At 42.1% G+C, this 24,175-nt stretch overlaps 1 protein-coding gene across 8 annotated transcripts in view; it reads right to left on the reverse strand.

Moving 5' to 3' along the window:
- Window positions 1-24,175, reverse strand: part of LOC115223952 (PHD finger protein 20) — a 60,019-nt gene that overhangs the window by 5,158 nt on the left and 30,686 nt on the right. For 2 of the 8 annotated variants that reach the window (XM_036512897.1, XM_029794698.2), the window contains exons 6-17: window positions 18,642-18,879; window positions 17,000-17,128; window positions 16,226-16,345; window positions 14,585-14,874; window positions 12,421-12,925; window positions 9,909-10,040; window positions 8,797-8,991; window positions 5,757-5,927; window positions 3,523-3,594; window positions 2,815-2,942; window positions 1,634-1,733; window positions 196-394 (exon numbers count right to left, since the gene is read on the reverse strand). In XM_036512897.1, the coding sequence (XP_036368790.1) occupies window positions 196-394; window positions 1,634-1,733; window positions 2,815-2,942; window positions 3,523-3,594; window positions 5,757-5,927; window positions 8,797-8,991; window positions 9,909-10,040; window positions 12,421-12,925; window positions 14,585-14,874; window positions 16,226-16,345; window positions 17,000-17,128; window positions 18,642-18,879 (2,279 nt within the window). Of the gene's footprint in view, window positions 1-195; window positions 395-1,633; window positions 1,734-2,814; window positions 2,943-3,522; window positions 3,595-5,756; window positions 5,928-8,796; window positions 8,992-9,908; window positions 10,041-12,420; window positions 12,926-14,584; window positions 14,875-16,225; window positions 16,346-16,999; window positions 17,129-18,641; window positions 18,880-21,869; window positions 22,027-23,010; window positions 23,153-24,175 lie in introns of those variants that run through there. The other 6 variants (XM_036512899.1, XM_036512900.1, XM_029794701.2 and 3 more) reach the window with 6 other exon arrangements.

A 24,175-nucleotide genomic window follows, 5' to 3' on the forward strand; every position in this document is an offset into this window, starting at 1 on the left:
GGTCGATAAATAAAGTACCAGTTACGCACGGGGGTAGATATAATTGACTTAATCCGTTTGTCTGTCCCTTCTGTGTTTAGCCCCTTGTGGGTAGTAAAGAAATAGGTATTTCATGGCAGTGCTCCAGCACGGCCACAGTCAAATGACTCAAACAGAAAAGGTAAAAAAATAAAAAGACAATAATGAAGAACTCACAGGGACAATTTGACCTGGCGTTTGATCCCGTAAAGTACAGCTATGATATTGTGTAAGTCACCGACAAGACTGTTCGTAGCAAGGATCCTGTTGATCTTTCCGCTTTCATCATGGTCTGCTTCAACGAAACTGAAGCCAGGCAACTGGCCAAGCTTCAGCCAGTCTTGGTCATAGATGTATTTGGCACTAGGACGAAGACCTGCCGGGCAGAAAGTAATAAAAAAAAGAAAAGTAAATACATAACAAAACACAAGAATATGTTAACAGCATCATCAGGTTTCTGTTCCATTTATCTTAACCTTACAATGCCATGTTCCTGGTATATGCAGAATAGCCAAAACATAATCTCTACCAGATCCCCATTAAAGCAGTAATGAATACCATGCATGGAAAGAGAAGATTATAAGGATCTTTTCGGTTTGAACGGCAGTTTTTAACATAATTTCCAGGTAACTAAAAAATTTTAAACTTCGTATACTGGTAGAATGTGTCTATAAAACATCTTTTTCTCTTGGCTTTATTGAGAAAATTCTATAGTTTGTAATTTCAACCAATCAATGACGTCTATTGAGGTAAAAAAAAAACATTCTGTGCCGTATGAATATGTCCCTCGTTTAAGAAACAGATTGGGTTTATTTACATTTCTGAAGAAAAAAAAGATACCCTTCCCCCCACCACTAACTCTAACCCTAAAACAGATTGAAATGCAATAGATAGATACTAGGGTCATAATTTCAATTTCATATGATACTGCTAGAAAAAAAACTGCCGTTCAAACCGAAAAGATCTGATTATAAACTAAAAACAGACAAGCAATTATGTTGCATCTTTGTAGTCACATGTCTTTAAGACTTATTACTAACGACGTCCCACAAAGCTGTTGGTTTCTTTTATTTTTAACTAGCTTAAAAGCTGCAGATTTTTAAGCTAGCTCCTGTGGAGGACTAATTGGGCCTGTGGCCCTTAAACTAAAAAGAGCTAAATATATTTCTTTATTGCCCACAAGGGGCTAAACATAGAGTGGACAAACAAGGACAGACATAGGTATTAAGTCAATAACATCGACCCCAGAGCGTAACTGGTACTTAATTTATCAACCCCGAAAGGATGAAAGGCAAAGTCGACCTCGGTGGAATTTGAACTCACAGCGTAATGGCAGACAAAATACGGCTACACATTTCGCCCGGCGTGCTAACGTTTCTGCCAGCTCACCTAGAATGGCTATAATATGTTTATAAAGACTATATGCCCCGGTGGTATTTAATCAGAGGTTAAGGACGGACGAGGATTAATTCTATAATGCTGTTATTCTATTGTTCAAGTCCCCAGTTGATTTCCTTGAACCGTTAAAACTCGCGTCGCCCCTTGGCACACAACAAACCGAGACAAACTTAAAAACTTCATTTATGTCCACAACTGTTTTTTTTTTGTTTCTTACCTCTTGGGTTCTGACAGATGGAGCAGATGTACTTCTTGGGAAGAGTTGCTTCATCAAGGTTCATACAGAAGGCATGCTGCCAGCACATACATACTTCACACTGCAAAAAAATACAAACAATAAGGGATAACAACAACGCTTTCAATTTTTTGGCACAAGGCCAGCAATTTCAGGGGGCGGGGGTAAGTTGATTATATTGACCCCAGTGTCTAACTGGCTCTTATTTTTAACGACCCTGAAAGGATGAAAGACGAAGTCAACCTGGGCAGAATTAGAACTCAGAACGTAAAGACAGATAAAATGTTGTTAAACATTTTGCTTGGCGTGCTAACGATTCTGCCAGTTTGCTGCCTTGAATCAATAATAATAATAATAATCCTTTCTGTTATAGGCACAAGGCCTGAAATTTTGAGGGGGAAGGGGCTAGTCGATTATATTGTCCCCCAATGTGCAACTGGTACTTCATCAATCCCCAAAACGATGTAAAGTTAAGTTGACCTCAGTGGAATTTGAACTCAAAACATAAAAATGGACGAAATGTTGATAAGCATTTTGCCCAGCGAGCTGACGATGACGACAACAACAATAATAATAATAATAAATGCCCTGATGCTGTACCAGGCAGTTGTTCTCATGTCTTCTGATCTTAACTGATTGGAAGTATTACCATGTACATTGTTTTGTCTTGGTATAAAAGATGGGCTACAGCAAATATTCTGCTCAATACCACAGATTTGCTTGTCAGTTGTTTGACCGTAACCAATTGAGCATGTCCTTTAGTGGCTGACAATATGTGCATCTCTGATCACGAGAAGAAGTAGTGGGGGAGCATCATAGCCATGTGTTGAGAGGGATTCTTTGGGGTTTGAATAATTCACCTCTGGAAACATGGGTGTTTCGTTCAACATGCTTAACCCTTACTCAAGGACCTTTTGAGTGGGATGGGCTACTCAATCTGAAGAAAATTCTAACTGGGTCCCACCTGCAAGGTCATTTGCTGTTTATCTTGATATGAGATCATCATGTCATGTACAGATAAATGCGATGCATGTGCCTGGTGTACCCTTATCAGAAGGGTAGTCATGATGGGTACAGTGGGCCTGCACCAACGTAACGAAGCAAATGCAATAATGAAACCTGTCTCTTCCGTGTAACATTATTGTAATACAGAAATGGTTTACCTGAATCATAAGGCCCTTCTCTTCAACCTGGTTACAAACACAATGGATGACTTCGCTGCTTGTATCTTCTTCCTCAAACTCTGTAAAGTCTTCAGCCACAGGTTCCAGTACAGGAGGTCGTTCGATATCTGCAAACGATGTCAATTAGCATCAGTGTCTACAACTCTACCATCATTAGCAGTATCGTAAGAAAACACTACCACCCATATAGCTCGTAGCAAACACTATCACTCATGTAGCAATCATTATCAGGCAGGTAGCAAACATCACTCATGTAGCAAACATCGTCACTCATATAGCAAACACTGTCACTCATATAGCAAACAGTCACTCATATAGCAAACACTGTCACTCATATAGCAAACACTGTCACTCATATAGCAAACACTGTCACTCATATAGCAAACACTGTCACTCATATAACAAACACTGTCACCACTCGCACAATGAGTGCAGCCACTCGCATGGCAAACACTGTCACTCATATAATAAACGCTATCACTATCATAAGTATGAAACAATTCTAGATATATAAAATGTGACTAATGGGACCGATTGGTCATGATTGGATCAGAATTGGTAGGGGATTAAGCCACCACATCACGTGTCCTAATCATGTATATTCACAAGTCCACACACAAACAGTTTCTCAAAGAAATTCCTTTCCATTTCTCATTGCAGAATGAACCAATTCCTCTCTAAACTTACTTTTACTTCTTCTTCTCTTGTCATGTTTCCTTTCTTTGACGGTGATGGGTGGTGGCACCATTTCACTTGCAGCTGAAATAATAAAGACCAAGGATGAGAGAGAGAGACAGACAGATGGAGAAGAGGAGAGAGAGCGAGAGACACATAGATGGGGAGATAGACACACACACTAAGAGAAAGACAGAGGAAGAGAGAGAGAGATACATAGGTGGAGAGATACACACACACACAAAAGTGGAGACACACATACACACACAAAGGTGGGGAGAGAGAGAGACAAAGGTGGAGAGAAAGACACACACACACACAGACAGACAGACAGAGAGAGGGGGGGAGAGAGAGAGAGACAAAGAAACGGAGAGGAGATTAAGAATTTTCAAAGCTTGACATTACAAGAAAGCAACAGCCTTAAAAAAAAGAGGATGGGGTGGGGGTGAGGTAACAAAAAATAAAAAAAAAACAAAGAAAGGAGGGAGAAACAAGCACAAATAAAAAAAAAATGTCAATTTGCCTACATGTGACCATAAAACATGCTAGAAATACGTACCTTAAACTTCCCTCAACTCACAAGCTACCAACTTAAAACAATGTAATCCGAGATACACGTAGGCCTACTGGATCACAGTTGCTCTGGAACTACTTCACCCCAACAACAATCAAAATTCTGACTAATTAAACCCAACAATGGTCAGCAAGATGTGGTAGGGATGGGTTAGTGACTGAGTGCTCCGGGGCTATACTAACAGTTCAGCAAACGAGACTGACAGAATAAGTATCAGGCTTAAAAGAATGAGTCGAGATGTTTAACTAAAATTGTTCTAGGTGGTGCCCCAGTATGGCCACAGTCTAATGACTGAAACAAGTAAGAGAAAAGCTGAAGGAGTTTACAGTCCCCCCGCTGCCATTCCTCATGCTGAACAAACCTCCACCTACACCATCTCACCCATCAGTTTGCTTCCTGCTGAAGGGAGCATGCTCCATGCAAATGCTTAAAGCAAGACTATAACAACACTGACAAACATTTCTGTAATAAAAATTAAAATGAGCTTCAAAGCACAAACTTTTAAACAAAAACCACACAAAGGGAGACAACTGAAGGGAACTTAGGATGTTAACTAAAATCAATGTAAACAGTTAAATAAGAGAAAAAAAATACTTCTTAATTAAAGAATCGGTTTCAAATTTTGGCACAAGGCCAGCAAGTTTGAGGGAGGGTTTAAGTTGATTACATCGACCCTCCCCCCGTGCTCAGCTGGGACTAATTTTATCAATCCCGAAAGGATGAAAGTTAAAGCCAACCCTGAACCCAGAACATATGGAATGCCGCTAAACATCTTGTTCAAGGTGCTAACGATTCTGCCAGCTGGCTGCCTAATTAATTAAAATATTCATTTCAGATTTTGGCACAAGGCCAGCAATTTCAGGGGGGAAGTGGGTTGAGTCGATTACACTGACCTCAGTTCCCGACTGGTATTTTGTTTTCACTGACTCTGAAAGGATGAAAGGTAAAGTCGACGGCAGAATTTGAACCCACAATGTAAAGACACACAAAATGCCACATGCCACTAAGCATTTTGTCTCCTGGTTAATTAACGATTCTTCCAGCTCACCACCTTGTTAATTAAGATATTGAAAGCAAACTCAAGAAGGTCAGGGATTTACAAGACAAAGATATTCTTTGAAATGGCTAATTCAGTTGAATGAAAACAAAATTTTAACCCTTTGCCTGCCTTGTGTATCACATGTGGTGTACAAGACATATTTCCTTGATGTTCATACATCACATATGATACACATACCTCATTCTGCCTGCCCTTTGTGTCAAGTGATACAAAGGACAGGCAGAATTGGATATGTATATCAGACATCTTTCCCAAGCGTCCATGCATCATATCTGATAGACATTCCCAATTTTTTTCAACTTGGGACTTAACAAAGGATAGCTTTATATTGCTCAGGATGTATAGGAACAAAGGCTAACTCAAAGTCTGAAAAGAAGCATGGACATTCAGGATAAACTTATGAAAATGCTTTGCTAAGGCAAAAGGTCAAACATGAATGGGGGAAAAAAAAATTAAATTTTGCACATAAGGAGAAAACAACTGAAAAGCAAAATGTAACAAAGTCCACACCAACAATAGCAGGATATGGGTTTCACAGGAGATAAATAATAAAAATTAGGGGACAAGGGGAACATTAAAAATGGGGTTCTGAACTGAGGTGTCATGATTTACCATCTAAAAGATCGAAGTTTTTGATGTCATCCTGTAACAGACAAGAACTTGGACTATCCAGGGTCGGGAAACCATTCAGGGTGTGACGCAGGGCTAACTGAGAAGTATACCTCCGCTTCGGAGGCACGGCGTCACACTTGGTCTTTTGAGAGTGGTCAGAACTGGTGGAACCTAAAAGGTGGCAAAATTCGGAAGAGAAAGAAAAAAGAGAGAGAGAAAGAGAAAGGAGAGAAGAAATATAAAACAGAACTGATGGAGACATTTGAAAACACCAAAAAAATGCATTTACAAGAAGGGTCAGCAGGAATGGTAACAATGGAGAAACAGTTGAAGTGAAGAAAAGAGAAAAAGGAGAGAGAGAAGGGGAGCTTAATGACCGTCTGGAACCACCAGACTAAGCTCACACACACACACACACACGTTTCTCAGTCTCTCCTCCCACCACTGTTCCACAATGGTATTGGTTTATGTCCCTGTAACCTCGTGGTTTGACAAATGAGAATGATAAATTAAGTGTCAGGCTTACTGGCCTCCGTGCTGGTGGAACGTAAAATGCACCATCCGATTGTGGACGTTGCCAGCCTCGCCTGGCCCCCGTGCCGGTGGAACGTGAAAAGCACCATCCGATCGTGGCCGTTTGCCAGCCACGCCTGGCCCCCATGCCAGTGGCACGTAAAAGGCTCCATCCGATCGTGGGGCTGTTTGCCAGCCTCGTCTGGCCCCCGTGCCGGTGGCACGTAAAAGGCTCCATCCGATCGTGGGGCTGTTTGCCAGCCTCGTCTGGCCCCCATGCTGGTGGCACGTAAAAGGCTCCATCCGATCGTGGGGCTGTTTGCCAGCCTCGTCTGGCCCCCGTGCCAGTGGCACGTAAAAGGCTCCATCCGATCGTGGGGCTGTTTGCCAGCCTCGTCTGGCCCCCGTGCCAGTGGCACGTAAAAGGCTCCATCCGATCGTGGGGCTGTTTGCCAGCCTCGTCTGGCCCCCATGCCGGTGGCACGTAAAAGGCTCCATCCGATCGTGGGGCTGTTTGCCAGCCTCGTCTGGCCCCCATGCCGGTGGCACGTAAAAGGCTCCATCCGATCGTGGCCGTTTGCCAGCGACGCCTGGCCCCCGTGCCAGTGGCACGTAAAAGGCTCCATCCGATCGTGGGGCTGTTTGCCAGCCTCGTCTGGCCCCCATGCCAGTGGCACGTAAAAGGCTCCATCCGATCGTGGGGCTGTTTGCCAGCCTTATCTGACACCCGTGCAGGTGGCACGTAAAAAGCACCCACTACACACACGGAGTGGTTGGCGTTAGGAAGGGCATCAAGCTGTAGAAACACTGCCAGATCAGACTGGGCCTGGTGCAGCCTTCTGGCTTCCCAGAACCCAGTTGAACCGTCCAACCCATGCTAGCATGGAAAGTGGACATTAAACGATGATGATAAGGAGGAGGAGTAATATGTTCAACTAAACCCTTCAAGGCAGTGCCCCAGCATGGCTGCAGACCAACAGGCTGTGTGGGTTTGGATATAGTTTAAGGTTTTAGGGTGAAGTGAAATAAAAGCATGTACAGCTATGAATGGTGTGGGCTAAAGGAATCGCATGCCCTTAACCCTTTTGTGACCACATTTCTGTTGACATATTGCGTTTGTTGTAATTAATTTTGGAAATAACGAAGAAATTACTTAAAACCTTTTAGCATTTAAACCGGCCGTATCTGACCCAAATGCTCTACCAGTTTCGTAATCACACAGGCCAGATCCAACCTCTCACACCTGCCCAACATTGTCATTCTAAAAATCAACATCACATCATCGAAATGAGATAATGCTAGGAGATAATGCATGGTTAATCCCAGGCTTAAAAGCAGAGTAATCCGAATGCTCAAAGGTTAAAATAATTTTGTCATTAAGCTGTGTATATTTTATTTTATTTTATCTAGCTTCAGCCCACGAGCTGTGGCCATGCTGGGGCACCGCCATTTGAGACATAAATTAACGAATTATGATGGAAAGTTTTAATTTAGATCAGTCTAAAAACAGAGTTCGTATTATAGAACTGGGGTCAGTCATAGGAAAGTCGGTATTGAAAGGGTTGACGTGGTGATAGAAGTAAAAGGAAACAAGGGGTAGTGGGTAGAGCAGAGCTAATGTAGAAGGTGGATGAGGAGGAGGAGAAAGATAGAGGGGGTAGCAAAAATTATTTAACTGAAGCAGAAGGCAAATGAACAAATATTTTACCCAGATTTTTTTTATTTCACTTTGAACAAAAACCAGTTTAAACCCTCCCCCCATACATACACAGATATACACAATTAGATGTAGATGGTTCCAGTTTATGACCCCCACCTCCTACTTATTTAACTTTTTCAATGCAACAAAGATCCCTACCACCTTTAATTACAAAGTGGGAACACGCATTCCAGCAGAATGAGACTTGGCGCCACTGAACGGACATTCACATAATTGTTATTCTACAAAATTTCTTCTCTTGTCTCTATTTCTTATTAACCGTTTTGTTACCGTATTCACAGGGATGGTCATAGCTGGAGTGCTTGGTCACAGTTGATCTAAGGTTAAACAAGTCATACCACTACCACAGCCACCATCACTCCACATACACAGAGGGGGGAAAAAAGTACATATATTTACCCTATTTTCTGGCACACAAGTCAAACTTTCCAAACTAGAATTTACAGCCGCAGAAAAAAGGTAGGTCAACTTATACACGAAGACAATTTGGAAGGACCGAAAATTCCATGCGAAATGCAATAAGCTTTGGGAAAATAGCAACAAGGTTTAAAAGGTTGACTCTACGTGCTTACACTAAATACTAGGTTGACTTGTATGCCGGAAATACGAGAGGCTTCGTGTTTATATAAAGAAAACAGAGAGGGGCGGAGAGAAGAAGGAAGGGACACGCCATTCCAGTGTGGAGTATCAAAAGCTGTTATGATACAGAAGGGGTCACTAATGAAAAAAAGGGTCCAGATCGGAAAGAGAGAGAGAGAAACATGTTATTCCCATTTGCCCTTTTTCCTTGATTAAGAAGGAACTTACAAATACTTGAAGTCTTCTGACGCTTCGACGACGGCACCGTTACGGGTGAGCTCACCATGGCTTTGCTGTCCTCCATGTGGTAGTACTTGATGTGGTACTGAAGGCGGTGGTCTTTACGGAAACTCTTGTTGCAGTTCTCGAACATGCATTTGTAAGGATTGTGATCATACTGGATAGTAAACTCCTGGCTTGCAACTGTAACAACAACAACAATAATAATAATAATAATAAAAGATTTGAACAGATGGATAGAGGAAATAGGTATAATACCAGTTTAATAAGGCGGCGAGCTGGCAGAACCGTTAGCACCCCGGGCGAAATGTGTAGCCGTATTTCGTCTGCCGTTACGTTCTGAGTTCCAATTCCGCTGAGGTCGACTTTGCCTTTCATCCTTTCAGAGTCGATAAATTAAGTACCAGTTACGCACTGGGGTCAATGTAATCGACTTAATCCGTTTGGCTGTCCTTGTTTGTCCCCTCTGTGTTTAGCCCCTTGTGGGTAATAAAGAAATAGGTATAACACCAGGTTAAGTACAGCTTCAGAAAATGATGTTATTAGGGTATTAGGGAGAGCTAGGATAATTAGGAGGGTTCTTGGTATTTAAGGTTATTTGTTGTAGCCCAATGTTAGGAATTTTACTTCAAGTTTAATCTGTCGTGCATAAGTGAATAATAATAATAATCCTTTCTACTGAAGGCACAAGGCCTGGAATTTTGTAGTTGATTATGTTGACCCCAGTGTTTCACTGGTACTTAATTTAATGACCCTGAAAGGATGAAAGGCAAAGTCAACTTTGGCAGAATTCGAATTCAGAACGTCAAGGGAGGTAAAATACCGCTGAACATATATTCCTTTGGAATATATGTCCAACCCATTTTTGACAGCTGGGTGGATGGAAGCAACGAGAAATAAAAAGACTTGCTCAAGGACACAATGCGCTGCCGAGAATCGAACCCATGACTATATGAACATGAGATAAATACCCTAACCATTAAGCCGTGTGCCTGGACTACTGCTTAACATTTGGCTGCTATTTCTAGCAGATTTGCCGACACTGCGGAAGAACCCTCACCTTGTAGGTTATCGAAGTAGTTGTAAATGTAAGTGCTTACCTTTCCCGCCGAGTTTAATCCTTTTGCGGGGGAGACCTTCATCTCCAGGTGACAGGGGTTCTTTCTTCACCACAAAGTCAGAAGTGTCAGGAGATTTCGACAAACCTCGTTTTCTTGAGGCCCGATGGGGACCTGTAGAAATTAACAACATATATATCACGAGTAGTAAGGGAGACAGAGCGGAGATGGGGGGAAAAAGGGATAACAAAGAAGAGGAAGAATTATTTAGAGAAAGATAGACAGACAGACAGACACCAAAAGAGGCAAAGAGATGGAGGATGATGAGACGGAGAGAGACAAATGAGAAACAAATTATAGATCAGCATTATCATCATTTTGCCTGGCATGCTAATGATTTGGCCAGTTAACCGCCTTTCTATGAATAATAATAATAATAATAACCATGTGTTGAGAGGGATTCTTTGGGGTTTGAATAATTCACCTCTGGAAACATGGGTGGTTCTTTCAACATCCTTAAACAACCCTTATTCAGGGACCTTTTGAGCGGGATGGGTAACTCAACCTGAAGAAAATTCTAACTGGGCCCCACCTGCAAGGTCATGTGCTGTTTATCTTGACATGAGATCACCATGTCGCGCACGTATGGTTGTGATGCATGTGCCTGGTGTACCCTTATCAGACAGGTAGTCATGATGGGTATATTGGGCTTCGTATATTTTACCCCAGTGTCACTTTGATGGCATGAACTGCTCTCTCACTCAATAATAATAATAATAACCACTTTTTACTACAGGCACAAAACCTGGGGAGGGGCACAGTCAATTACCTCTACCCCCAGTACTCAACTGGTACTTAGTGGACCCTGAAAGGATGAAAAGCAAAATCAGCGTCGGTGGAATCTGAACTCATCGGCATTATCATCATTTTAGCGACAAGAAAGAATATGGAGGGCTGCAAGAACCTTGTGAACTTTGCAACAGATGCTTCCATGCAAGAATCAGCCTCGTTAACCATCAGAGGCATAAACATGGACAGAGGGGAACAAGTGGTCAAGAAGAAGCCAAATAAATTATCGGACATGCCATGCCGGTGGCACATAAAAAGCACCATCCGATTGTGGCGCCGTTTGCCAGACTCGTCTGGCACCTGTGCTGGTGGCACGTAAAAAGCATCCACTACACTCATGGAGTGGTTGGCATTAGGAAGGGCATCCAGCCGTAGAAACACTGCCAGATCAGACTGGGCCTGGTGCAGCCTTCTGGCTTCCCAGACCCCAGTTGAACCGTCCAACCCATGCTAGCATGGAAAGCGGATATTAAACGATAATGATGATGATGACGACGATAAAATGCCACTGCGGAATAGGATTTTTTAAACATCAAGGAACCGCCAGAGTAAAACTGGAATTCAAACAGCAGCATCAAGGCTACCGTCTTGAAACGTCGACTGAGATGGGTGGGCCACGTAGCAAGGAGAGAAACCAGGCTGCCATGTCAAATTTTATACGGTGAACTTTCCACTGGAAGAAGACTCTTTGGCCGTCCCCTCCGCCAATACAAGGACCAGCCGAAGCAAAGCCTGAAACAGACTGGAATCGATCCCAAAACCTGGGACTTTGAAGCTCATACGAGTAATATTTCCCAGTGGCCAGATATGTTTTCACAGAAGATTGGAAATGGACACAGCTTGTATAACAGGGACATTCATTTACAACTATTCCAAGATGTCAAGGCAAGGAGATATGAACATGCACACACATACAATTATGATGGGCTTCTTTCTTTTTTTCAGTTTCTGTCTATCAAATTTCACACACACACACACACACACACACACACAATGTGAACATGTCATCATTTTGAACCAATCCTATGACTGGCACCCGGCAGTTGCCAGGACCGCTGGACTGACTCCTGTGCAGGTGGCAAGTGAAGAAACACCATTTCGCCCCTATGCTTGAGGAGATCCATTGAGTCAAGTACACCGACATCAAAATCAATGGAAACTGCAATTGTGATCCCTGTGCCGGTGGCACGTAAAGAGCACCATCCGATTCGTGGCCGATGCCAGCGCCGCCTTGACTGGCTTCCGTGCCAGTGGCATGTAAAATGCACCAATCCGATCGTGGCCGTTGCCAGCCTCGCCTGATACTGTGCAGGTGGCACGTAAAAAGCACCCACTACACTCCCGGAGTGGTTGGCGTTAGGAAGGGCATCCAGCAGTAGAAACACTGCCAGATCAGACTGGAGCCTGGTGCAGCCTTCTGGCTTCCCAGATCCCCAGTCGAACCATCTAACCCATGCTAGCACGGAGAATGGACCTTAAACGATGATGATGATGATGCTGGCATGGGTTGGATGGTTTTGACAGGAGCTGCACCAGACTCCAGTCCCATTTGGCATGGTTTCTACGGCTGGATGCCCTTCCTAGTGCCAACCACTTTACAAAGTATACTGGGTGCCTTTTACGAGGCACCAACACCAGTGCAGCGTGTATATATGTGAGGGTGTATAAAGACAAAGAGAAAGAGCGAAAAAGCGTTGACAATCACCTCTGCGGAACCTACCTGGACGAGCCCGTACTTTTCTCCCTAAGGCAGGCTTCGTTGAAGTAGGAGACACCACTGGACCTCCGAAGACATTCGTGGTTGACGTCAGCATATTGACATAGGCTGTGGATGGCGTAACGGCACTCGAGAGGGGTGCCATACCCGGTCGTGAGTTCGGAAGAAAGCCAATGGTGAGAGCCTTCTCCAATTCCTTCATCTCACTCATCGGACGCTCCGTTTTTACTTGGGTCGTCTCGCTGGCCACTTCTGTCTTCAGTTCTTTGACCAACTTCGCAGACTGGGCAACAGGAGTCTGCAAGGATTTTCGTTCACCAGATAACCTTTTATCGAGTTTCTTCTCTCCAAAAGACCGTTTGTCTTCATGGACCTTCATCTCACGGAAAGCTGGTTTCTTATCAATGGTGGCCCTTTTTTCAGGAATGAGTTTCTTCTCCATTTTCTTCTCAGAGGTCACCTTCTTCTCTGCAACTTTTTCATCTTTTTCAATCTAACAGAAAAAAATATTTAACAAATATTCATTAGATCATAAATCACCTATCAATCTCACCTGCTTAAAATTAAGAAAATATTTTTTTCAAAAATGGTTGTGTGTTCAAGAAGTTTGCTTCCCAACCACATAGTTTTGGGTTCAGGCCTACTGCATGATCCCTTGGGTAAGAGTCTTCAATTATAACCTTAGGTCAGAGCTGGTCAACCTGAGGCCCATGGGCTGCATGCAGCCGGCTTGATACTTTCTTGAAATAGGTTTATTTAAACAAACATTTTGAAAATTTTTATCAAAAATTAAAGATTGTAATGAAAAATAAAAAAGAATAAAGTGTCTTGCTCAAGAACAGAATGCTCTGCCAGAATTTGAACTTGCAATCAAGAGCCAAATACCCTTACCACTGAGGCACACACACACACCTTTCCTACCAATTCCATACACACCATGTACCCCAAATGCACTATATGAATACATAAACATGCCTACCCTTAACGTAGTTCTCAGGGAGATTCAGCAGGGTACAGAGAGTGTAATAAGGCTAGCCCCCTTTGAATTACCAGTACAACTCATTTTTTGCCAGCTGAATGGACTGGAGCAAAGTGAAATGAAGTATCTTGCTCAAGGACATAATCTCCTGCCAAAAATTGAACTCCCCACCTTATGATCATAGGCCAAATACACGAACCATTAAGCCACACACCTTTGCTATCAACCCCACACACACCACGTGCCCCTTTCCTCGCTCTAGATTGTATGGGTCTGTATTTGGATACTACAGTAATAGTACTTCTCCCCAAGGGATATTTGTAAATTTGGGTTCATTATGTAGGGTTAAAAGTGTAATTTGTTGGTGGACCTAGCATGACTGCACCCATGTAAGGGTCGATATAATTATTAAATTTAATGTGGCCGTTGCCAGTATCGCCTGACTGGCCCTTTAGCATTTAAACCAGCAATATCTGGCCAAAATGTTCAGTCCATTTTATATTCCAACTGGCCAGATCTGGCCTCTCAGACCAATCCTACAATGTCATTCTAAAAATATTAACAGTTATCTGACTGGCTCCCGTGCCACCTGACTGGCTTCCGTGCTGGTGGCACATAAAAAGCATCATCCAAGCATGGCCTGACTAGCAGTCATGCCGGTGGCACGTAAAAAGTTAGGAAGGGCATCCAGCTGTAGAAACTCTTCCAGATCAAGATTGGGGCCTGGTGCAGCCATCTGGTTCGCCAGTCCTCAGTCAAAATCGTCCAACCCATGCCAGCATGGAAAGTGGACGTTAAACGATGATGAAACACCTCGACTGGCTTCTGTGCCGGTGGCACATAAAAAGCACCATCCGAACGTGGCCGATGCCAGCGCTGCCATGGCTGGCTTCCGTGCCGGTGGCATGTTAAAAGCACCAACCGATCGTGGCCGATGCCAGACGCCCCCCTCTGGCACCTGTGCAGGTGGCACGTAAAAAGCACCCACTACACTCGCGGAGTGGTTGGTGTTAGGAAGGGCATCCAGCCGTAGAAACACTGCCAGATCAAACTGGAGCCTGGTGCAGCCCCTGGCTTCCCAGACCCCGGTCGAACCGTCCAACCCATGCTAGCGCGGAAAACGGACGTTTAACGATGATGAAACGCATTAACGACATCGTAGTAACGACTAACCTTGTCGCTGGGTTCGGCTTTCATTATCGAAGGTTTGGCCCTGGCCGTTAGTTTCTTTGCTGGACTCGGTGGAGACTTCCGGCTGGCGTCCCGTTTCGCAAGGAACGCACCGGCAACAATGAGCTTCTGGCGCCGCCTGTTGGGGAACAAGTTTGGTTTCTTCTCCTTCGGTTTCGGTGCTGCTGTGGCTGCTGCTGTGGCTGCTGCTGCTGCCACCACAGCTATTGCTGCTGCTGTTGTTGCTGTCTCTTCTGCTGCTGCTATTAGTTCTTTCTTCTTCTCTTTATCTTCTTCAATAAAAAAAAATACACATACATACGTATACAGCTTATATACATACATACATATATATTTACAGACACACATACACATGTACACACACACACAACCATACATATATGGCATGTAAAAAGCACCATCCGATTGTGGCCGTTGCCAGCCTCACCTGGCCTCCGTGCTGATGGCATGTAAAAAGCACCATCCAATTGTGGCCGTTGCCAGCTTCACCTGGCCTCTGTGCCGGTGGTACGTAAAAAGCACCATCCGATCGTGGCCGTTGCCATCGTTGCCCCGACTGGCCTCCATGCTGATGGCATGTAAAAAGCACCATCCGATCGTGGCCGTTGCCAGCCTCACCTGGCCTCCGTGCCGGTGGCATGTAAAAAGCACCATCCAATTGTGGCCGTTTGCCAGCCTCGTCTGGCACCTGTGCCGGTGGCACGTAAAAAGCACCCACTACACTCATTGAGTGGTTGGCGTTAGGAAGGGCATCCAGCTGTAGAAACATTGCCAGATCAGACTGGGCCTGGTGCAGCCTTCTGGTTTCCCAGACCCCAGTTGGACCGTCCAACCCATGCTAGCATGGAAAGCGGACGCTAAACGATGATGATGATATATATATACATATATCTGGCTGCAACGTCTTCAATGAATACCCCAATACACAAGGTGCCATGCAGTGAGACTGAACTCAAAACCATGTGCTTGGTAAGCAAACATCTTACCACAAGGCCATGCCTGCTTTTCTTTTCTTAGATATTACTCGCCGACTTCACTAGTGTCAGTGCCCTGCTGGAAAAAGCAGCCAGTACACCCTATGTAGTGATTGGTGTCATCAAGGACATCCAACCAAGGCTACCACTGAAGATCAATGCAGTCCTGCAGATCATCGGATCCTGTTAAACCATCCAATCCATGCCAGCCTGGAGAAAAGACATTAAGCAATGATGATGATGATGATTGATATATACAGGTACAGGCGTGGCTGTGAGGTTAAGAAGCTTATTTTGCAATAAAGTAGTTCCAGGTTCAATCCCATTGCACAGTACGTTAGGTATCTTCTACTATAGCTCTGGGCCAACCAGTACCTTGTGAGTGAATTTGATAGATGGAAACTGTATGGAAGCTCATTGTGTATGAGTGAGTGCGCATGCATCGTCGATAGACAACTGGTGTTGTTTTGTTTATGTCCCCATAACTTAGAGATTTAGCGAAAGAAAACAATAGAATAAGTCCCAGACTTTTAAAAAAAAAATTACTGGGTTGATTTATTCCACCCTAAAACCCTTCAAGGAAGTACTCCAGCATGGCGGCAGTTCAATGACTGAAACAAGGTGCACACACACACACACACACACATACCAGTTGTATTCTCTTGTAATGTCACTGGTTTAATGAGCTCCTCGGCCAGTTCCTTAATTTTGGGTGGTTCACTGCTTTCAACAGGTTCCGTCTTGGGTTCCTCTTTTGGCGGAGTAGGTTCTGTGAAAGACAAGAGTTTGGGGATCAATTAGAAAGAAAAGTGAGAGTGAAGAATTTTGATAAGGAAACTGGTCCAGGCCGTGCGATTAACAAGCCTGGCCAGTTTCAACATAAAACAGGTAGAATATTTTGGCCAGACATGGCCTGTTTGAATGTCAAAGGGTTAGATATTATTAGAAACTGCATAAAAGATTTTAATATTTTGGGTACTGCAGAAGTATAAGCACTTTATTGCACATAGATTATAAGAACACGCTAACTGACCACGTGCCGTCAATAATGACGGCTAATTGTAGTATTTTATATATAAATAACGTAAAAAATAAGGTCCATAATAATCACACATACAAACATTCACATATTTCCCTTGTACAAGCACACACATACATCCACAGAGTTGAAACGCTGTTTGTTTTTTCCACCCCTTCCTTTCTCTCATTCCCTCTTAGTCAGAGCCATTACTCTCACTACTTTTCCTTCACTGAATCACCATTTTCTCTCCTCCTCCGCATCTGGCCTGATTCCGGACCAACATATATAGATATACAAATATATAAAATCCCTATGCTCATTGTTATTATATTGTGAGATTCTTATATGGACCCTAGTTGAAAATCACTGTTTTAAAACGAGAGAGAGAGCCTTTTATGTTACCTTTCATTTTGTCAACAGGTTCTTCCACTTCTTTTGCTGTTGGGTCAACTGAAGTAGCTGTAGAGGATGGAGGAGCTGATACAGGTGATGCTGGTCTCTCTTTTATTACACAATCTGAGGACTTCAACTCTGAAAGAGAGAAAGAAAGACAAATGAAATGAAAAATTTAATGTGGCCGTTGCCAGTATTGCCCAACTGGCCCTTTAGCATTTAAACCAGCCATATCTGGCCAAAATGTTCAATCCATTTTATACTCCAGCTGGCCAGATCTGGCCTCTCACACCAATCCTACAATATCATTCTAAAAATATTAACTGTTGTCAGCTTTAACTCAATGGTGTTCCATCCATGACAATCCAATTTATTTTTCAAACATGGGTTCAATCCCTCTGTGTGGCACCTTGAGTAAGCATCTTTTACAATAGCTCTGGATCGACTAAAACTTGCGAGTGGATTTGGTAGATGGAAACTGAAAGAAGCCCACCTCCATCATTGTCATCATGCATGGCTAGCAGTGTGTGGTAAGGAGTTTGCTTCCCAACCACATAGTTCCAGGTTCAGTCTCATTGCATGGCACCTTGGGCAAGTGTCTTCTACAATGGACTGGGGCTAACCAAAGCCTTGTGAGTGAATTTCATAGATGGAAACTGAAAGAAGCCCATTGTGTGTGTGTCCCACTACCGCTTTATTAACTGATGTTGGTGTGTTTATATCTATAGCTTAAAATCCTAGCAAAAGGGACATTATAGAATAAGTACCAGGCTTAAAAAACAGAGGGGGGGGGGGGTCGATTCGTACGATTAAAATCCTTTAAACTGGTGCCTCAGGATGAAGAGAGTCTTATGATTGAAACAAGAAAGAAAAAATAAAACTCAATACACATACACACAAGGTGGTGAGTGGCTTTTGTCTGGAGATTATATGATGATTGTAAATGAGCATCACTGTCATATAAGCGAGGTTGTTCATTGTCAGTCTTGTGCAAAAACATGTCTGGTCACAGGGAAATATTCCCTATTTTGAATTAATCATGTTATATTGTGACTATTTTTTGAATGACATTGTAGGTAGGTGTGAGAAGCCAGATATGGCTGGATGGTGTGAATGGCCAGATAATGCAAGTGGAATACATGAGCTTGATATGGTGGGTTTAAATGCTAAAGGACTAAACAATGTATGCATATGAAATTGCAGGGGTCAAATCAGAGCTCTCCTTGTCTAAGAGAGACATGTCTAAACAAAGACTAGGGATCTCTCATTCCCAGCTCTTGGATGGCCATTGACTCTACTGGGTTCATTCACCCTTTGATAGGCTTTGCGTTATGCCTTTCAGGGTGGCCAAGGGGAATCACACAGGCTTGATAGGGTTACCGGTTTAGATGCAGGTGGCCCAAAATATGACAGAGATTGTACATGATGAAATGCTACATGTAAATGCACCACTCTCGGAGCAGTTGGAGTTAGGAAGGGCATCAAGCTGTAGAAACTGCCAGATCAGATTGGAGTCTGGTGCAGCCATCTGGTTCGCCAGACCCCAGTCAAATCGTCCGACCCATGCTAGCATGGAAAGCGGATATTAAACGACGATGATGATGATGAACACACAGTTATATAATATTCTTTGGTTTTTTGGTTCATTTACCTGTGGAATCTTTATCTGGAATTATTTTGGTCTTCTTTGCCTGTTTGTTAGTCGAGGTCAATGAGTTTGAGATGATGTCGTCATCAGAGGTAGATGGCAGAGGGCTTGACTCTTTCTCCTCCTCACTAGGTATTTTGTCATTCTCACTCTTGCTTTTAGCTTCTGTTTGGTTGTCTTTGCCGCCAGTACTGGGCAATTCGGTAGCAGCCGGCACTGCAACAGGTATGGGGTCCATTCTCTGGAAAAGGTAACAAAGAAAGAAAGAGGTGCTTAAAGGTGCAATCACATTAGTTTTAATTAACCCTTTTGTTACTGTATTTATTTTGAGATGTTCCGTGTTTCTTTCAATTAATTTTAAATATAACAAAGAATTTAGTAAAACAACTTAGTTATCATTAAGCTAGTGTTAGGAACATAAATTGTGATTAAGGTTTGGTATAAGATTTTAATTCAAAACTTATGAAAACATGACGTTTGTACTACAAAGCCAGAGGCGGTTTCAGCCGGGTTGGTAACGAAAGGGTTAAATATTGATTTCTAACACAGCCACAAGCCCTTAATGAAACCCAAAATGAAGGCAGACAACAGGAGAAATCAGAAATAATGGAACCAAGTACACTGATGCCCTAACAGCACAAAGTATCCTGTCCTCGTGCTCAAATGATTCTGAAAGTCCACTAATTTCGTATAAATATTGGTTACAAATTTTGGCCCAAGGCTAGCAATTTGAGGGGAGGGACTAAGTTGATTAACCCCTTAGTGTTCACATTATTCTGCCAAAACTAATCCTTTTTTATCCACATTGTTTTGAACTAATCATGCATTATCTTGCAGCCATGAGATTTTGATGAGGTAGCTGTTAATTTTTAAAACGATATTGTAGGGTAGGTGCGAGAGACCAGATCTGGCCAGTTTGAACATAAAACAAGCAGAATACTTTTGGACGGATATGGCCAGTTTAAATGCTAAAGGGTTAAACCAACCCCAATGTTCAAAAGGTACTCGTTTTATCGACCCCGAAAGGATGAAAAACAAAGCTGACCCCAGCAGAATTTGAACTCAGAACATAAAGATGGATGAAAAGCTGCTCAGCATCCTACCTAGGGTGCTAACGATTTTGTACAAAAGTTGGGATGAAATTCCAGCAAATGGCCAGCGATTTTGGGAGAGGGGGTAAGTTGATTACATCAAATGGTACTTATTTTATCAACTCCTGAATGGGATGAATGGTAAATTTGACCTCAGCAGAATTTGAACATAGAGACATGGGAGCTTGAGAAGCTTGCCTCCCAATCATGTGGTCCCGGGGTTTTATTCTCTCCGCATGACCCCCGAGACGGTTGTTATACTATAGCCCCAGGCCGACCAAATCCCTATGGGTGGATTCAGTAGGCAGAAACTGAATAGAAAACCATCGTGTGTGTGTGTGTGTGTGTGTGTGTACTCTTCTATTTACATATGGTGGTTGTAAACGATTATTACTGTCATACAAACGGGGTTGTTTGTTACCAGCCCGCCATGGAAAACATGCCAGGCCCATATTACCCTGCTAGGAAACAGGCGATGGTTAGCGACAGGAAGGGCATCCGGCCGTCGAAAAAATCTGCCACAACAAATTCCGTCTTACACATGCGAGACAGGGAAAGTGGGCGTTAAAACGATAGCGAAAACGCAGTACTCAGATGAGAATTCGAGTGAGGGAAAATTCCCTAGCTTAGTTGGATTATGTCCGGCCTTCAAATGGTAACTGGAGATCGATGAGTGCAATCTATTTCTTCGCTGAGAATCTATAGACATTTCTGAAGACGTCAATCGCTTCTCGGGCCTAAAATGTGTGCAGACACACACACAAATCATATATATATATATATATATATATATAATCTCACAGAATTATTACGGTATGAAACGAATATAACACACGATGTCACAATAGGGAAATGATTAATAGGGGGTGGGGTTAAATATTTAACTAGTTTTTTAATTAGAAAAAAATACAAAAAATAGAAAAAGTAACATCGCACAAGAAAGCAAACGAGTAAAAATCAAACGAAATCCACTAAAATTTTGGGGAAAAATAAAGACGCATTCACAAAACACCGAATATAGAAGAGATACATTACGAAACAGACATTATACACAGAAAAATATATATGTGTATATATATATATATATATATATATATATATATATATTATAAGAAAAGGGAGAGCTTGTGTGTGTTTTGTATGCCTGCACAGAGAATAACTATAAACAAGGATTCTTGTTGCTGTTTTAAGTATTTTTAACAAGAAAAAAGGAAGAATCTAGATGAAGAAAAAAGTCGATTTTACGATTAGAAGGGTTGAATGTTTGTACGCCTTATATATATATATATATATATATATACATACATATATATATATACTTAGTTTGATTTGAAAACCCCACTAGAATGGGAGAAAGCACTAATGATCTAAGTGATATGATATATATATATATAAAATGTAATATATAAATAAATATCTGTAAATATAAACCATCCGATCTTCTGAGTACCTCATTTCTTCTAATATATACACACATATATATATACGCACACACGCATATAAATATAAATAAATGTGTGTGTGATATATAGATAGGTGGATAGATGCAGGATATAAGTAATAATCGGGAGGAATATTATTTAAAAAAAGAGAAAACAGGTTTGAGGTTTGAAAACTGCCAAACAAATAATAACAATTTCATAGACATTACATTTACATATAAAGTCACAGGACGAAATAAGGAAACAGGATTTGAGGGCGGTTATCAGGCATATTAAAGTCCAAGCCTTATATACACACATAGATGTATGTATGTACGTGTATATGTGTGTATATATTTATATATATTGCAGGAGAGTCGTAGAGGCATTGACGGATTCGCAAGAGGCGGGCAGTGTTTCGGCTTCCTTTTTGCAAAAAGGAAGCCGAGACTACTTGGCTTGTTTGCAACACTTTTTCGCTTCTATCCTGGTTTTTTCTTCCCTTTCTTTATCCTGTCGTATTGCCAGCAGAGGCCATCGTCAACTCGAGGAAGCAGACAGACACAGAAATAGAAATATAAATTAAAATAAGAGACGAGACGACGGCCGTCTTCGTGAAACGGTCTTCGTCGTTCGGGGGTTTCCTTGCTCGGCTTTGCTCGCCCCTTTACGGGACTTCCTTCTACACGTTTCGGTCGGTTCGATTCGTTGTTACCTACCTAAGACAATGCTGCTACCAGTGGCAGACGGAGGCGGGCGGCCGACACGCAGACCAGCGGCAGGGTAGATCGCCAGCCACACACCAATCCAGCATGACGACGCCGAGAAAGACGGGAACCATTTAACTCCTCTTGACCAGACAAGGAGATCGCTAGCGCCACCTGACGGCAGCAGTTGCTATGACACTTAAGCAAGAGCAGAAAACAGGGAGTTATCTTCACACAAAGAGAGTTATTCCCCCTTCTAGCCTGCTTATCCGTCACACACGCATTATATATATATATCCGTCAAACATAGATTATATATATGTATATATATATCCGTCAAACATAGATTTTATATATGTATATATATATATATATCCGTCATACATAGATTATATATATGTATATATATATATATCCGTCATACATAGATTATATATATGTATATATATATATCCGTCATACATAGATTATATATATATATATACATTCATAAATGAGGGTGAAAAATTAGATATTAATTTAATAATACCATCAGTTTAACACTATATCATCATCATCATCGTTTAGCGTCCGTTTTCCATGCTAGCATGGGTTGGACGGTTCTACATATATATATGTCACACATACATATTATATATCCATCATATATACATTTTATATAAGTATATATATCCGTCATACATACATTTTATATATGTATATATATCCATCATGCATACATTATATATATATATATCCGTCAAACATACATTTTATATATATATATATATATGTCATACATAGATTTTATATATATATCTGTCACACATACATATATATATATCCATCATACATACATTTTATATATATATAGGGGAGAAGCAATTATATCTTTATATTCACCAGTTTCAGGAATTGGACTGCGGCAATGCTGGGGCACCGCAGTCAGACGAATCAGCCAGTTTTTTTTTTTTCTCTCTCGAAAAGCCTAGTATTTTATTCTATCGGTCACTTTTGCCAAACCGCTGGAGGGATATAAACAAACCAACGTCGTTTGTCAAGCGGTAGTGTTGGGAAGAAACGGGTGGGGTGGGGAGAAAAACAAAACAGATATTCACCAATAACTCTGCTCTTTCACCTATATATCCCTATTCCCTACATATCCGTCACTAACCTTATATTTTTGTGTTACTTATCTGATCCTATCATGCTCGTCTCTGTGCCTCTGTCACCCACATGTGCCTTCAAAGTTGTGTCGTGACACTGAGTCACCACCACCACTCACGGCGTCTCGACCTGCGAGGTACTCAGCACCCTTCGCAAGTGTCAATGACACGGAAAAGCAACCAGTACACCCTGTGAATTGATTAGTGTTAAACAAGATCGGCAGACTGTGGAAACTGGGCCAAAACAGTCATTAGAGCTCAACCTATCCTCTGACCTGTAAGTTCCTGTCAAACCACCCAACCATATACCAGCATGGGATATGGACCCAAAATGATAAGGATACACCCACATATTATATCTAAATTTTAACTTTAATTTAAATATTTTAATTTGGAATTTTTTTTTTTTTTATATTTTATATTTTTTTTAATTAATTTTATTTCTATGTATTGACTTATGATTTTCACTGTTTGATATGCCTAATAGTGGTTTTATCTCTAATTTAATATAATATATATATATATATATGGCTGAAACAAGTAAAAGAATAATAATTATTCCCCCAACACTAATTTTTGTTCTAATTTATTTATTTATATATATATATATTTAACCTTTTAGGCTACTTTCAAGCCTTCACCATAACTTGATTTATCTTTCCTATCTCTCTCTCTACAAAATTTAACCTTAGGCTACCTCAAGCCGTAATCCCATCTCTTCCCATCTTTCCGCCATTGGCGGTGCGCCCGCCCCCCCACCCCCACCACCAATACCGGTGAACTCTGTTCTCACCACCACCACCACCAATACCGGTGAACACTGTTCTCACCCCCCACCACCAATACCAGTATACCCTGTTCTCACCATCTACACCGGGTACGCCCTACTCCCTCCCCCTCCCCCCACTACCCCTTCTCCTCATATGCTTTCACTGTGAAAAGAGAAGCTGCTAGCGCCATAGCTCATCAACTGCCCACCGATCTTACGCTTCCTCCTGACACTGCCTCATTCCGACCATCCCCTTTAGTACCCTCCCGCCTCGTAATATCCTACGTTTTTATTTCAATATCCTACGTTTTTATTTCTTAGGAACCTTCACCAACCCCTTCCTGCCATCGTTCCTCCTTACCCCAACCTTCCCCACTGGTTGCTCCCCTATATTACCCGCCTCA

This window comes from Octopus sinensis, linkage group LG24 (genome assembly GCF_006345805.1).
Source record: "Octopus sinensis linkage group LG24, ASM634580v1, whole genome shotgun sequence".
Taxonomy (NCBI): domain Eukaryota; kingdom Metazoa; phylum Mollusca; class Cephalopoda; order Octopoda; family Octopodidae; genus Octopus; species Octopus sinensis.